Consider the following 17,444-nt stretch of genomic DNA (forward strand, 5'->3'; position numbering starts at 1 on the left):
TCCCCATGGTTGGTCCAGGAACAAAAATGTTACATTTTCCTACATCATTATGATTGATTTAGTATTTTTTATTCAATATTTAAATTAAAAAAACTTCATATTTTCCCCTACTATAATTTCTGTTTCTCTCATTATAAAATATAGTAATTTTGATTAAAATAACATAATTTTATGTATTTTAAAATGGAGAAAAGTGTTTGTCATTTTAAATGACAGAAAGTCATGTCATTTTAAGAGAGATACAGACACAGAAAATTTGAATTTTAAATTAAAAAAACCACTCACTTTCTCTCTCCCATGATTTCTATTTTTCTGTGTCTATCTCTCTTCTAAAATGACATAACTTATGTAATTTAAAATGACATAACTTATGTAATTTAAAATGACATAACTTAAACCCTTTAAAATGATAAAAACTAATGGCATGTAATATATGGAAATCATGGACGACTCCACACGAATGAATTCGGTAGTGTCTAAGAGCCTACGAGGCCAGCATTTTACGGTCTGGGTTCAGCCTCAGCCCAAGATACAAACGTGTTTTACTTTTAATTATCTCAAGCAGGAGTTTGGTTTTCACCTTATTATATGGTTTTGCCATAACTGCTGATTTATTGGAAATGAAGAAACCACATTATATTCAAAGAATAAATATTGAAAACCAAATGGGGTCTTGGAAAAGTTTTTTTTTTTTTTTTTTAGTTATAGAATAGATTTTTTAATAGTTTCGATATTTTTTCATAAAATAGGTAAGTTACAAAATTTTATCTCATTAATCCGTATATAACAGTGCTTTTTGCGTTCGTTGTATTTCATTTGTTCAAAATCTATTAATTAATTTTTCAATAGCAAAACAAAAAGACTCCTGATAAGTAAATAAAAAAGAATTGTCACTCCCATAGATATTTTGTTTTGTTACAAACTTACAATTTCTCATTGTCTGAAATTAAACAATTCAAATTTGACACAAATCAATGTTCACGTTAGACCGAATCTCAGCCGGTTTCAGCGCAACAAATCACGAGCAAAAGTCAGGAGAAAGAAACCTACGGTATTGAAAACTTTTAAACGGCCACAAACTAATAAAAGGAAAATGACAGCTTGCAATGTAACAGGAGGCAGAACATGACCACAACCTATTTTTCGGTCATGGCAGGTGTCATATTATGGTAAGGCCACGTAACAAATAGCGGTTAGAGTTTAAGGATGTTAGTTAGTTAATACTAAATTAAAAATGTTTCGTATATAATATTTTACTATTTGTGTCTGAAAAAATGCCAAGTGTCGTTGTGGGAGGGTGAAGCAGCAAAAATAGGAATGTGAGAGAAGAAAGGAATGAGAAAACAATACATATGAAGAAGAAAGGGTGAAAGGGTGAAAGGGGTAAGGTTTTGTGTATAGAGAGGAGGGGGATATTAACATTTGGGAGTGGGAGTGGGAGTGGAAGTGGAGTTTTATTTCGATATTACTCCGGTGACGGTTTGGTTCTCTCGCGCTCCCGTTGTTTCTCATTTCCCTGAATACCTTTACAAGTGTTCAGGGTATGTTCTCTCTCTCTTTCCCCTTTTTTGTTGTGTAGGAAAAGGAAAATGGAACAAGTTTTATCATGGGTGTTTGAGAAAATGTTCAAAGAAATGGTCTTTTTAATTTATTTCTTAGCATTTGAAAATTGATGCATTGCCTTCTCCCCTTTTTGTTTTGTGGGAAAATGAAAAGGAAAATGGAAAATGGAACAAGTTTTATCATGGGTGTTTTAGAACATGTTAAAAGAAATGGTCTTTTTAATTTATCATGGGGTGTTTGAAAATTGATGCATTGCCTTCTAGATCTCGTGATGATTGTGAGATGTCATTGATGACAATTTGTGTTTCATGTCATGACAGAATGTAAAGCTTCGTTTTATGTATTTAAATATGTGAATGTTACATGATCAATGGTTCAGAAATTTGAGGCAATTCATGTGGGGAGGAGCGAGGGATAAATTGAAATTTTATGATTTTCTTTCTATGGATTTGTGTATGACGTGAGATATGCAATTGTTTATTTTCTTGTTTACATTTTCTGCTTGGAAAATTTGCAGGTTATAAGGGAATCAAGGAAACATGTACAGAAATTAGCCTGCTTTTCTGTTAATTTGGTATTCAAGTTTAAGCGATGAGTCCAGCATTTGAATTTTACATCTTTAAAGTCAATCTACAGTAAGAAATTCGGCACCATTTTTAATTGCTTTATTAAATTATTAGTCAGGCTCCGTTTGTTGTTGATGTTGTTAATGTTTTACTATTTTAAAAGGAATGGAATTCGTAGAGATAATATCAAACGATAATTTCCATGTAGTTTATCGTCTTGATTTCTTGTTCTAGCAATGCCATATGCATGTCTTTTTTTTTTTTGATACAATATATGCATGTCTTTCATCTCTAAAATATTGAAGCACGTTTTTGACCTACTATGTGAGAAGATAATGCATGGGAATGATCATATTTATGAGCTACGTGGGAGTATGGTATTGTGTCATTTAATATAGAGTTATATCTATCATATGAAAATACATTCTGACTGTAATGTAATATATATGAACTTGCTCAGATAGACACTTTTAAGGAAAGTGTATTATGTCTATGCCAAAGGTGTTGATGACTTGATTCGGTATCTTGAAAGTGGTTTTAACATTAATGATTGTTTCGCACATGCAGATATCATCGTCTTCAGGAAACTAATTTTCAGTGGATTTGGTGAGAACTGCCCCTTGGAATGTGCTGCTGCCATTCTAATCTGGATGAGATTGTTCAAAATGGCTGTGGCCGTTGATCAACATCATGGATTTAAGCCATTTAACCGATCCCAGAGATGCAAACTCCAATCCTTTGGTCACCTTGATCAAAACCTTCTGGAACTTAGCCAAACTAGTCTTTCCCACTCCTTTGAACTAGCATTTGAAGCCGATAATATTCACCGCAGTTTCTCCACTCCATGCCTACCCCTAACCACATTAGCAGGGGAAGACCTTAGTTCACCTCATCCAAGGATTGAGATAGTTCGTGGAAGTGGAGCTCCAGTACATGCTCTAGTTGTTGAGGTTGCCATAGCTATGGCCTCAGGTGTTCAACCTATTCCACTTCCAAGTGGCTTAGGTGGTGCCTATGCTTTTTGTAACCAAAGTGGTAACAATATTGCCGTAGCAAAGCCAGTAGATGAAGAACCTTTAGCCTTTAATAATCCAAAAGGATCAGGGTGTCAAATGCTGGGCCTACCTGGTTTGAAGGGCTCAATTCGGATTGGTGAAACTGGAATCCGAGAATTAGCTGCTTATCTTCTTGATCATGGAGGCTTTGCTGGTGTGCCTCCTACTGCTTTAGTAAAATTCTATAATGCTGCATTCTCTGTTACTACAGATGCAGCCACAGTTTCTGCTGTGCCTAAACTTGCCTCACTCCAACGCTTTATTGGTCATGGTTTTGATGCAGGAGAATTAGGTCCTTCTTTCTTTTCTGTTGATTCTGTTCACCAGATTGGGATTCTAGACATTAGACTTCTGAACCTTGACAGACATGCTGGGAATATGCTTGTAATGAAACATGACCACAATAGTTATGTTCATGGAGTTGCTGATCTTGTTCCCATTGATCATGGATTTTGCCTCCCTGAGTGGCTTGATGATCCATATTTTGAGTGGCTGCATTGGCCACAAGCATCCATTCCTTTCTCTGACTCAGAATTTGAGTATATTTCAAAACTTGATCCATTTAGAGATGCAGAAATTCTAAGAACTGAGCTACCTTCATTGAGGGAGTCCTCTATTCGTGTTCTTATTGTTTGCACCATTTTCTTGAAGCAAGCTGCTGCTGCTGGTCTTTGTCTTGCTGATATAGGACAAATGATGACCAGGGAATTTTGTGGTGGTGAAGAATCACCAAGTGAACTGGAAAATACTTGTTTGAAAGTCAGGGCTAGCATCCCTCATGTTTTCAGAAATGAAGAAACTGAAGAAGGGTCTGATTGTGGAATTGGTGGCATTTCTTTGGGAGACATGAACCAAGGTGAATGGGAATATTTTTTGGAGATTTTTAATAAGCTTTTGCCTGCAGTTTTTGAGGATAAGAAGTGCAAGAATTGAAGCAAAAGTTGGAACATCATGGAAGTTGATGAATATGTTTTTAGGAAGATAAGTAACCAAAACTAGAGATGAATCACTGTGGCTTGTAATTGTACATTAATGCCAAAAGATTCCTAGTGTAGGTTGTAGATATATAAGTCCCTTTATGACAAGGATGGAATAGCGATTGGTTAGCTGCTGATGCCATCCATTCCATTCTGCAACTTTTGTTTTTGTTCCATTTACCCTTCTTTGTCAAAATAGAGTTGTACAATATCTAAGTGGGTTTTTACCTCTGATTATGTAAATTTTTTATTTGGTGATTCAAATTGTAATCGGATGCATTCATTCCGTTAATTCTTACACAGTATACTAGTTGATGTTGCTTATATAATGCACATTACTTTTGTAATTGCACGCAAGATCCGATCTTAGTGTAATTGAGTCCACTACTTAAACATAATTGATCACTTAAAATTTTATGTCAGTACATCATTGTCCAAAAATAGCAAGATACTATGACCTGCCCACGAAACGTGCAGGTTAATTGATCATTATCATTTGGTTATTCATAAAGTATCACGCTTGTGAAAAAAAAACAGAAAAAAAAGGCTATGCCTACACCAAAAGCATGTGGTTTATTAGTTACAGGCCAGTTTTGTTAGAGTTTACTAGGAGTCTAGGACTTGGTTTAAACGTTAATAGCTACTCGTAATTAGTTCATCTTTGTGGCACGAAGATTTGAATTTCTATATTTGCCAATTAAATAGGTAGGTAATGATTATATTGTTAGTTGGAAGATCAAATAAGTAGGTAATATAACTTACCCAATTAAAATATAATAGAACAGTTTAATGTTTGGGAGTATACGAGACAACTTTATTACTTTTTGGATATGAGAATTGAACATATAATTTAATATAAATTATTTAAATTCATCACCACCGGATCAATCCTAATAAGCAAATGAAACTTAATTTTTCAAACTCCGCTAGCCGATGTGAGAATTTTGTTGATGGGTGATATGTAATTCTTTCCGAAAATTTTCAAAAAGGTTGAGCGGATCTTTCCTGACCCTAATAGGATATCGGTATCTAATCTCACTTAAATTTTTCATTAACCAAAAAAAAAACTTAAGTTTTTTCTTTCTTTATCTTCCCGTTATAGAGTCTCGATCATTTTTATGTGTGTGCTCTTTGGGAAAAAAACATTAGTTCTTAAAAAAGAAAAACCAAAAAATAAAGAGAAAATATAGTCTATTTTGAAAACTCAATTTAATACTGAGATAAAAATGTAAAAAAATTTGGTGTTAAAGGTGATTTATATAGTAATATCTATAACCTATAGAGAATTTTTTTTATAAATATTTTAAATATATATCAGCCAGCATGTGGGTAGAGATCTCCAACATAGTTATCAGTATCATACGATAGGCGATATGATTCATACAATACGATATAATTCACAAAAAAAATGATACGTATTGTGGAGTATATTTGAAAAGGGATTTGTATTAGACGATACAATATTGTATTGTACGATACAATACATATTATGTATCATTCAATACGAAAAATAAATCAAAATTTATAATTTTTAATATAAAAATAAAAATAAAAATAAAAATTTGATTTAGGATTTATATTAAAAAAATTATTAATAAAGAAAAATAAATAAATATTTGAATTATAATTGAAACTCAAAAATCAATCAGAAAAGTATGTATTAATAAAATAAATATGTGATACCATTAATCTTTTTTGATCTAATGACTATCAGATGAGATGTTAAATTTCAAATTTGATACCGGTATCAAAGGATCCTATCTCTTAAATAAATATATAATTATTTCTTATTATATTTCTATATGTTATGATTCGATATGATTCACGATATAAAAAATTATTCAATCGATATTGGATTATTCCCATAGCTATTAGCTATAGAATAGGGAATTCTATCTCTTATCTCTCTATTTTATGATTTTATTATCACTTGGGTTATTGCTTGTAAAAGCTATGACTATGAGTCCGTCCAAAACAATAATCATTATTTTTTTCTCATTTTAAATGACATAAGTTATGTTGTTTTAAGAGAGAGATAAACAAAATAGAAATCATGAAAGAGAGTAAGTGGATGATTTTTTAATTTAAATTTTAAATAAAAAAATAAAATTACGTGTCTATCTCTCTCTTAACATAACGTAAGTTTATGTCATTGTCATTTAAAAATGAGAAACATTTTTCTCTTCTTTATTATCAAAATGTCTAATTATTTATTCTTTCATCATTTAAAATTTCAAGGGACTTGCTGAATACCCTAAGGCCATTCTTGAAACGCAAGAAGCAGACACTCCATCGCTATCTCATCCTTCGCTGCTGCATAAACCGGTATCCATCTTAGTGTTATGGCTTGGCGTGTGTTTCTATTTTGTGTTTTATTGATTTGTTTATGTATTTTAAATGATTACTTATCCTTCGCTTTTGTATCCCTCTGTTTTGTGTTATATATTACTATTTTTGTGTGGTGTGTTTATATCTGTTGAATGTAGTTTGTTCATGGTAAGTTAGAAACCCTAACCTTCGCTTATAAAATCCCAATTGCATTTACTGGCAATGTGTGATAATTTTTTGCTTCAAGTTTTGTTTCCTTCTTGGCAATGTTTATACCTTAGGCAATGGGTGACATTGTTGATTGCTTATAATATGATATGATTGCTTCAAGTTAACTATGGTCCTTTTGTTCTAAAAGAAGCATAACACTATAGTGGGATTGGTAAAACCACAAATGCAAGTACTCCTTAAGTGTCTTAATTACTCATTATTATTTATTCCCCCCCCCCCCCCCCCACATTTTTTAACTTCTTGATATGGCAGTTTGTTTTTAAAATGATTATCGTATGCAGTCCTATTTGTGAAAAAATGCTCAAACTGGTATAAAAAGTTATAGGTACTGACTACTGTGAAACTATACATATTTAGAGAATAAAATACATTGATTTTCATACAGTCTTTTTGTGTTCTGAAAGGAAGACAAGAAGCAAAGCTAAATAGGTTCCAAGACTAGGACAATTCCAATTCTAAATTCCAGTAGTCATCCCTTAAGTATCTTGAGGTCCAAGATTCAGAACATGATATCCTTTCCCTCTTGCCACCGTATAAACTTAATCTGGGAAAGAAAACAAATAAACAGAGAATGAGACTTGGATAATTTTCAGTAGAAATCGCATATTTCATTACAATATCCTTTCTTCCTGTGATTTGTTGAACTCTGATGTTATAAACTAAAAGCATCTCATGGCAAGACAATTCAATCAGTACTTAAAGAAAGATTCTTGACATTCCCAGAATGTCTTGGTTGGCCAAACTTTGGAAATTCAGTCCCTATGTGTTAGTATTCAGACTCAGTTTGACTTTACCCACAGCCAAACTAGAAGTATCCTAAGTTTTCTAAGATTGTGAGTTGCACTTTCTCCACCACCATAATTGAAGAATCCGGAAGTGGTATTTTAGAAGTAGATGAGTTGTATCTTTATCACCATGATGTACCCTTATCTCTATGAGTTGTAAAATTTATCCTTAGAAGCTTTATTGTATTATGAAATTAAAAAAGGATTTTGGCAGCATGTCGGTGTGCCCATTTATAAATAGGGACACCTTGTGTCATTGTATGTATGTGTGAAAAATCAATTGTTTTGAGTAAGTAATACTGAAGTTTTGAAGTAGGAGAGAAAAGAAAGGGAGTATTTTTGTGAGTAGAAGAAATATAAGGGTGTGTCAATTTTAATTTTTACATTTCCAACACTCTGGAGTCCAAATTTCCCTAGCATGCAACCTTTGTCTGCCACGTTACTCTACACTAGGCCAACTTTTGATTGGTCAGTCTTTTCCAAAGGATTCCAGCCTTTTCCTTGCATGTTCAACATGCAATCTCTTATCAGTGATTCTCATACGCTATCGTAGCAATTTCTCATTCAAATGCACATGCAATGAAAGAAAGGGTCTAAGACTAACATATTATATCATGCATGCAACATAGACATGGGTTTCTATCAGATTATGTATACAAAGGATAAGTGCCTCCTGCAATATTAAACTAGTGATTGAAACACTAATCCTCGCGGGAACGATACATTATTCATTACTTTATTACTTGTACGACTGGTATACTTGCGAGTTAGCAACAAGTTTTTGGCGCTGTTGTCAGAGATTAGTTTTTATTTCAACATTAGTAGTAGCTATAGACATTTTATATTGGATTTTTTATTTTTCCTTTATTTTCCTTTATTTTTATTCAGTTTTTTTTTTTTTTTTACTTAAGCATTATATTTCTAGTTTATGCAAGATACCATTGACGCCGATTTTTTGCAGTTTGATCCAGAGATAAAGAAAACAACTTAAAGATATAGGAAGCTTGCTATAGAAAAGAGACAACAAGCATCAAGCTCTAATATAGTGGAAGAAGAACTGATGGCTGAAAGAGAATCGCCACCTCCATGTAGAACCTTGGGAGATTATTTTACTCCTGTTGCTAGATCTACAATGAGCATCGTGATGCCACCAGTTGCAGCCAATAATTTCGAGATTAAGCCAGCCCTAGTGCGATTGGTTCAACATGATCAATTTGGGGGAGGAGTCACGGAAGATCCGTATCTCCACATTGATAATTTTCTCCTGCTGTGTGATACTTTTAAATTGAATGGAGTCTCTGATGACGCTATTCGGTTGAGGTTGTTCCCTTTTTCATTGAGGGACAAGGCAAAGAGCTGGTTATACTCACTACCTCAAGGAAGCATCACCACTTGGGAGGATCTAATTACAAAATTTCTATCTAAATTCTTCCCTTGGTTCAAGTACTATGAGTTGAAGGCAGAGATCTCTTGTTTTTCTCAGAAAGAGAATGAGCCCTTATATGAAGCATGGGAAAGATTCAAAGAGCTACTTAGAAGATGTCGCCAACATGGGTTGGAGGATTGGGAACAGGTTGAAATCTTCTTCAATGGGATGACTCCATCTTCTCGAATGATAATTAATGTCTCAGCAGGAGGTTCACTGAAATTCAAGACTCCAAAGGAATCCCTAGAATTGTTCGAAGCAATGGCCTCAGATGAGTATGAAAGTGTTTCAATGCAGCCAAAGAAGGAAATGATGCAGTTGGAAGCCTATGATGTAATACTAGCACAAAATAAGCTCATGAGTCAACAACTTGATGCCATCACAAAGCAACTGGAAGCATCTCGTATTTTTGCAGTTAATTCTCAACCACCTGTCTGTGATATGTGTGGTGGTGGTCATGCAAATGGTGATTGTGAAGCTTCTGGAGCATCAAAGTCGGCTCAAGCAAACTATATGGGGAATGCTCCAAGAAATCAAAACAACCTATACAACAATACATACAATTCTGGGTGGAGTAATTATCCAAGTCTTTCATACAAGCCACAACAACAGCAGATGCAACAAGGTTCTTCCTCTAACTTGGAAAATGCACTCTTGCAACCGACTCAGGAGACACAATCTTTTATGCAACAAACCCAATCTTCGTTCAAGAACCAAGAAACATCAATACATAGCCCTGATCTCTCATTCTCTATATCTCATTTTCTGCCTGCGAAATCAGCATCGATGTCTATATACACTAAAGAAGTTCGTTGCTACTGCCAGTCCCCTAGCAACTCACACTATGAACACGATGTAGCCTTCAACAACGATGTGGTCCTAACATGTACAATCACAAACTCGCAGTTTGTGGTGGATGAGTGGATCTCCAAAACAAAATCTAGTCACCCCTTTGTGGTCCAGCCCCTCTTGGTTGGCCTTGATACGGAGTGGCGTCCATTTGGCCGCAACAACCCGGTCGCCACTTTGCAACTATGTGTTGGCCATCGTTGCCTGATCTTCCAACTTCTCTATGCCTTGGATGTTCCTTGGTCGCTTAGGGAATTTCTGTGTGATTCTAGTAACACTTTCGTGGGTGTTGGAGTTGATAATGATGCGCAGAAGCTAATGAATAACTATGGTTTGAAAGTATCTACTACCGTGGATCTTGCTAGGTTGGCAAGAACAAGATTGCGGTTGATGAATGGGAACAGCCTGGGGCTGAAGTTTTTGGCTTATCAGGTTCTTGGTGTGGATATTGAGAAGCCCAAGAATATTACTTTGAGTTGCTGGGATGATCGGTGGCTTTCTGATGAACAGGTGCAGTATGCTTCTATTGATGCCTATGTTTCTTTTGAGATCGGAAGGGTTTGGAGGGCGTGGGAAGAATCACAATGGTTTTGGACGATGTAAATGGACGATTGAGGTTTTCTTGTCCACATGCAGCATGATCATGACTTTTTTAAATTGCTAGTGATGGCAGATACATATTTGCTTTTGTTATTTGTAGAAAAACTTGTGATGCTCAGCTAAGACTTTTTAGATGCAACATTTTAAAGTCACACACACACACACACATATATACATATATGGGATAGGATCTATTGATACCGGTGTCAAATTTTGAAATTTGACACCAAGTCCTAACCGTTGATTTCCGCCAATCAACGGTTATCATTTATTGAGAATTAATGATTAATTAATAAGTGTAACTCTCAATAAATGATAACCGTTGATTGGCGGAAATCAACGGTTAGGATTTGGTGTCAAATTTCAAAGTTTGACACCGGTGTCAAAGGATCCTGCCTCTATATATATAAGGTAGGATCCTTTGACACCAGTGTCAAATTTCAAATTTGACATCTCATTTGATAGCCATTAGATAAAAAAAGATCAATGGTATGACATGCTTACAAATTAGAGTCGTTGATATTTTTTGATCTAACGGCTCTCAGATGAGATGTCAAATTTGAAATTTGACACTGGTGTCAAAGGATCCTACCTATATATATATATATATATATATATATATATATATATATATATATATGATCATTTGACACCGGTGTCAAATATTAAAATTTGACATCAAATTCTGAGTGTTGATTTTCGCTAATCAACGATTATTATTTATTGAGAATTAAAAAAATAATTAATAAGTTTGATTCCTAAATAAATGATAACCGTTGATTGACGGAAATCAATAGTTAGAATTTGGTGTCAAATTTTAAAATTTGACACCTATATGGAATTAATACATTCGAGACAGACGAATATGTTAGTATGATGTATATTTAATTGGAAAGTACATAAGTTTTCAATTTATTATAAGGGAGAATTCCTCTTCCTAGTAATTCTATAGGTAAGGGATTCTTATTTATCAATTGTTAGGGAGGACGCTATTCTTTCATATAAAAAAAAGGGTATTGGTTTTCTCAGTGCAGATAAGTTATTCCCGAAGATACAGAAAAATGCGGATTTCACCATTTTTTTTTTTATAAAAAAAAAATTGGCGCAAAAGTTCATATGAATATGACATAAGAGAACAATTTGTGGCAAAATGAGAAAAAGATTTCCGAAAAAAAATAATTATATTTTCAGTACTGCATGACTTTTTAGAGTTACAGGAGTACACCTATTTAAATTATATCATATGAACTCAAGAAGCATTAGAAATGAAGAAGTTGCTAAGAAAATGGTTCTAAATGCAGTTAGGTGACTGTACAAGGGTAGGACAGAAAATTCATGAAGGGTATGTTAATAGCTCTACTCTACGTAATCTGCTGCATGGAATAAAGTGCAACTAATTTCTCATAGTTTCTTGCAAAAAGTCTTGGTTAAATGTAAGTTAATGGCTCTCGCAAGAATGCACGCAGGGCTAGTTTAGCTGTCTTCAGCGATGCCGTGAGTTCGGGTCTGTCAGGCTTCTTTGGTACGCCAGATTTTTTGAAATTTTCGAGAAATTGAATTTTTTTAAATTTTTAATTTTAAAGTATTATCGTAAATTGAACGTAAAAATTATATTTTTAAAAATTGAAATTCCTGGATAAAAAAATTTCTCTTCTGCCACCAAACGCTCCGCATGCCAGCCACAATGTTGATAACACTCTATATTGCTGGGGAGAAAGTGTTGACCAGATTTTTGGTTGAAGACTTAAACGTAATATTCCTTTTGCGCGGTCATTTTGCCACAATGTTCACTCCTACAGGGATAAACACGATGACAAGTTAGCTTCACTTATGGCATCCCAGCCCAGGTGCTCGGCAGTGAAGCTAGAGAGGGGTTACTGCCCCCTTTCAAGTTCTTTCAAGCTCATCCTCAGAGCTTTCATCCTTATTGCTTCTCATGCATGAAGAAAACTTGGAGTGTTCTTCAAATCTTGCTTAAATTAATGTAAATTTTGCTTTCTTTGTTTCTTCTCACAAAATTTTATGTTCCGTCATTGTTAAAATGCCGTGAACATTTGGTGCAAGATATGATGCAGCTGGTGCATATATATACTCTGTTCTAAAGAAAAACTGTGTTTAACTAATGCATATGATCTTATCAAAGAAATAATTAGGAGTCTTACATTAAGCATTATACTTATCATCACTTTCATAAAATAATATGTCGTATGATATACGATACGGTATCATATCGTCCAATACAACTCTTTTTTCAATGGGAAATGATACTCTCATGCAACATAAGATACCTATCTCACGTTATACACTCATAGAATTTTGTGCCAATTTTTTCTTTTCTTTTTTCTTTTCATTTTAAATTATAGACTCCACATATTTGTATCACCCACGAGATAGTATTCTCATGTAACATAAGATTAATAAACCCCTTTTTCAATATATCACATCGGTACGTATCATTACGCTTATGAATCATTAAGATACTTATAATAACTATGCACCCCACCTTAATTGGATGTCATAATTGTCATCATTGCCATCTTCTTTTTCATTTACTTCATATGGGGGGTAAATTGGATAATTCATATATATATTTTTTTGAATCACACATTTCATATAATTTCAAACCGCGTTTAAGTTGCTTTTGATGAAGAAAAAAAAAATTACAGTTAGAAGTAAGTGATAAAATAAAAACAAATTTCATTGTTTAAATTTTTTTTTTTTTTGGGTACATAGGGTATTTAAACTTTATCCTTAAGATAAATAGGTAATGATTGAAACATGTTATGATAGTATATTATGTATTTTTTATTTATATACTTTTGAATTAGATAATATTAACGTAAATAAAAAAATCTATCTCCTTTACCCTTTTTGTTTAAAACTCTCAGTTCCAAATAAACCCTTGGTGGTTTAGGTTTTTCTTAGAGAATTTTGTCAAGCATATTCGAATTAAAAAAAATGATAAAAAGAAAGTTTACAATACAAAACAAAAACTGAAAATTTATGAGAGAAATGAGATTTGGGTTGGTTGTAATAGGATTTTAGTTTTTCTATGTCACTCTTTTAACTTTGTTGGTTTTTTCTCCTTATTCTTATGTTGTTTCACATGTTTTTTCTCCTTATTTAATTACAACATAGTGTGAAAATGACTATCTTAAAAGATAGTTATGTCAAAATGACTTATCTGACGTTGTCTTTGTTTTCTCCGTTTCCGGAAGTTTTTCTAAACATTTTGGATGCGTACGACAGATATGAATCATAATCAATCTTAGTAATTAAATCAAGGGAAATTATAAATTCATTTATCATGTTACACTTACATATACATAAAAAGATGTGTGTTTTTTTTTTTTTAAATTAGTGAGTCCCATTTTATTTGTCTCATAACAAAAATATATGAGAAAAAAAGCCCTTAAATCAATCAGGAGATTCAGGACAAAAATTATGGTAAATACCAAATGATAATAGTTCAGTTAATATCAAAGAACTGAGCAGGTAGAGATGAGAACATATGTTCGATCCTCTCCGATATTGTCTTTGAAAGTTGTTTAAAACTTTAATTCCGAAACCTGCTAAAAACGAACTAGTCACGATAAATCGATTGAAATATTAAAAAAAAAAACTGCGCTAAGCGACCAATATTACATCAGGGAAAATTTAAGGTTATTATTATAATAATATTTTTTCTTTTTATAATATTTTTTTTGGTAGATAAAAGTTTAAGCGGAGTTAGACACTGGGATCCCACTATGGTCAAGGAAGACTCTCTAATCTCTTTAAAGATTTCTGGGAGAGATTACATATCACCCTCAACCTCTTTTTATAATATTTTGATGATGGGTAGTTGGGTACTGCTCGTAGTCAAACTTATTCAAAACTTTCTTCACTTCCCATATTGTACTTTTGGTTATTCAAAACATTAGTCTTCCAAACTATAAAAATGCCTTTAATAAATACGCAATTAATTATTTTTTATGGGTTGATGGTGGTGCACATCATTAATCTTTGATACACATGTACATGACACTATCCCATTTAATGTTTTACATATAATGGATCATCTCATGTAAAATTTCAAATGAGAGGTGTCTATTTTTTTATTTATTAACATTGACAGATTATTATTTGACTCAACTTATTTACTGCATGTGGGAGAGAGATAAAAAAAAAGTTTCAAATAACTTGGTCATGACGTGATTATTTTATTTATTTATTTGGGTGATTGGTCATGTGAATTTTTTATTTTGAGAGGATCCACTCCCATATCATTTTATATTTGTGAAAAAAGAATGATGCTTTACAAATTTAGCTCTTTAATGGTGGAGGTTACATTTTAGAAGATAAATAAATTTAGGTTTGTTAAAGTGATGGGTATATTTTAGAGGGTAAAATGAAGATTTATTAAACAACCATTAGTTAGAAAATTACCTTTAGTTAGAAAATTAACTGTTAGAATTGTGATAAAATATATATGTGCATATAATAAATTATGAAGTTGTTATACTCTTTTAATTTTCTAATTAATGGTTATAATTCCAAAATATATCTTCTGAAGTGCACCCCATCTTAATTAGAGGAACTAAATCCATGCTCTCTAGCTATGTAATATTTTACCTGATTTTTGTTTTGTTTTGGTAAAAGTGATTTATATTTCTTTTATTCCACTACATATATTCATTTATTAATCTTTGTCCCTTTTCAAGTCTTCTTCAAATTTGAGATAACCATAATAATAAATTGCAATATTTAAGTCAAAATTGCAGCTGTTGATGATAAAATAAGAAAGATTAAATTTAATTACCGAAAAAAATAATCATTAGGATTAGGATATTTGCACCTAGACACACAATAATTGTTAAATTATAATTTCAACTATATATATATATATATATATTTGTAATAGAGACTTTAAGGGCATTACTGATGATATTGAAAACCTAACACACTATTCGATTTTGATAAAATGGGGTTGATAGTTCAGATTTTTTTTTTTATGACATAATTCTTTAGATTTATTTATTTTCTTGGTTCTAGCTAGTCTTTTAGTCCGCTGACGTTTTTTTTTTTGTTTTTTTCCTTTTTGAAAATGGACGTTTAGATTTTATTTTATATATGTTTTTAGTTAGTATTTTATAATGTTCTAATAATAAATTTTATTATTACATACTTAACTAATTAAAATGAAATGGTATAGATACATTTGATATATGAATTCTAAATATTCTAATTATGATAAATTATATTAAAAAACATTGATAGTATTCTTTAAAATTAAATAATATAACAAATTATACCATTTTCAAAAATTTATGTAGATAATGGATGGATGGAGATTCATCCATTAACTTAAATGGTTCAATATTATGTTTAAGAATATATAATAATGGATGGAGATTCAAAGAGAATTAAAAATTGACAAATTATTGAAGGCAAATATAGCATAAGTCAACTTTAATATATGGCATGGATATGATGTTAAATTGCAAGAAGGCGTTTAGTTTCCATGTACTATCAAAGCCACCTGCTAGATTTTATGGTTGTAAATTTGTAGTAGTATATTTGACTCAAAGAACGAGAAGTATGAATACATTATAATTCAATGTGTATTCTAGACGCTTAATTATGGTACCAATGAGATATATATGTCAAGTTGTTAGGATTGATATAGTTGAATATTTATAACTATAATACTAAACATGGGATTAATTATCTCAATATTTCTTCCTTTTCGATTGGAAGATAAACAATTAATAATTAATGAATCGAAAAGTCGCTTTGTTTCATTTAGACCATATTTGTTAGGTGTTAACATGGTCTGCACTTGACCATTTTGACCAGCTTAGCTTATTGTTCACTTCCTCACGTGAACAACTCATGTGAATGAAAGGGGAATATGAAATTAAATTACATCAAACTAATTACCATTTCATTCTAAATATAAACTTTTATTTATAATAAGCATTTGAAACATTAAATGTTATTCTTAGAAAGAAAATCAATAAATAGAAATAAATCAAACTCAACTTATTTGTTCGAATCAAATTTTGAATAGAAGTCTTCGCAATTTTTTTTTTTTTTTTGAATAAAAGTCATATATTAAATATTCATAGTGATAATTATGTCTTTAGTTTAGTCTCTAAAAAACAAGAAAAGCCCACAAGTCAAAAATGAGCTTTTTTGCAATAAATTTTTCTTCTAGTTAACATTGTTTGGTTGACTTGCCAGTTTTTAATTGAAAAAATAAGGAGTGAATAAGGCCTTAATTGATTTGATTTAGTTCTTAACAAAAATTAAAGAAACATATTAAAATGACTAACTCCATATGAAATTTATAAATTTAAAATATAATTCAAATGAAGTAAATTCTAGTTAACAGTGTTTGATTGTTTTTCCATTTTTTAATTGAAAAAAATAAGGTGTAAATAAGGCCTTAATTGACTTGATTTAGTTCTTAATAAAAATTAAAGCAACATATTAAAACGACTAACTTCATATGAAATTTATAAATTTAAAATATAATTCAAATGAAGTCAAACCCAGTTAACACTGTTTGGTTGACTTGCCAGTTTTTAATTGAAAAAAAATAAGGATTAAACAAGTAACTTAGTCGCTAAAATTATCATTAACTTGGACTCGGTCGATTAAATTTAATGTGTATGAATTGATCCTTAAATTTACAAAGCGCATTTCAATTTAGTTCTTCTTAAAAATTAAAGTCGGATATTAAAATGACTATCTTGATATGAAATTTATAAACTTGAATAAAAAATCGATACACATAATAAATAAAATTAAGGAACAAGGAGCAAGAGAGAAGAATAATCTGAAAAGACCATGTTTCCAATTTGCTTGATAAACCAGACAATGTTTAAAGACATACAAAGATTTGATTCCTTGTTTGAGACAAACATTCTTTCTTGAAAGTAAACCAACACTAAGACAAACACCAATGAAAGTAACAAAACAATAAAACGATAAAATGAAACGACATATATAGATCAGAGAGAGACTATGGAAACGTTTATTCAGAATAAGCCTAATGCCTAAGCTAGAGACACATGGCT

General features: G+C 31.9%; 1 protein-coding gene and 1 non-coding gene across 2 annotated transcripts; one reads left to right on the plus strand and one right to left on the minus strand.

Annotated features, from left to right (window-relative positions):
• Positions 1 to 2,103: 2,103 nt before the first annotated feature.
• LOC133312718 (phosphatidylinositol 4-kinase gamma 1) lies at positions 2,104 to 4,271 on the plus strand. Its single transcript, XM_061513967.1, has 2 exons — positions 2,104 to 2,198; positions 2,697 to 4,271. Exon 2 carries the CDS (start codon positions 2,780 to 2,782, stop codon positions 4,115 to 4,117), a length of 1,338 nt encoding a protein of 445 aa, XP_061369951.1. The 5' UTR covers positions 2,104 to 2,198; positions 2,697 to 2,779; the 3' UTR covers positions 4,118 to 4,271.
• A 4,684-nt stretch (positions 4,272 to 8,955) lies between these two features.
• Positions 8,956 to 9,062, minus strand: LOC133312720 (small nucleolar RNA R71). The gene has a single exon (XR_009751723.1). It is a non-coding gene; the product is annotated as a small nucleolar RNA R71 (small nucleolar RNA).
• Between the last annotated feature and the right edge of the window lie 8,382 nt (positions 9,063 to 17,444).

Source organism: Gastrolobium bilobum, unplaced genomic scaffold, assembly GCF_033153095.1.
Source record: "Gastrolobium bilobum isolate Gb01-03AN ecotype WA unplaced genomic scaffold, APGP_CSIRO_Gbil_v1 utg14484, whole genome shotgun sequence".
Lineage (NCBI taxonomy): Eukaryota > Viridiplantae > Streptophyta > Magnoliopsida > Fabales > Fabaceae > Gastrolobium > Gastrolobium bilobum.

Bases quoted from the DNA above. Each gene is read 5' to 3' on its own strand.
- LOC133312718 (XM_061513967.1), top strand. From the start codon at position 2,780: ATGAGATTGTTCAAAATGGCTGTGGCCGTTGATCAACATCATGGATTT.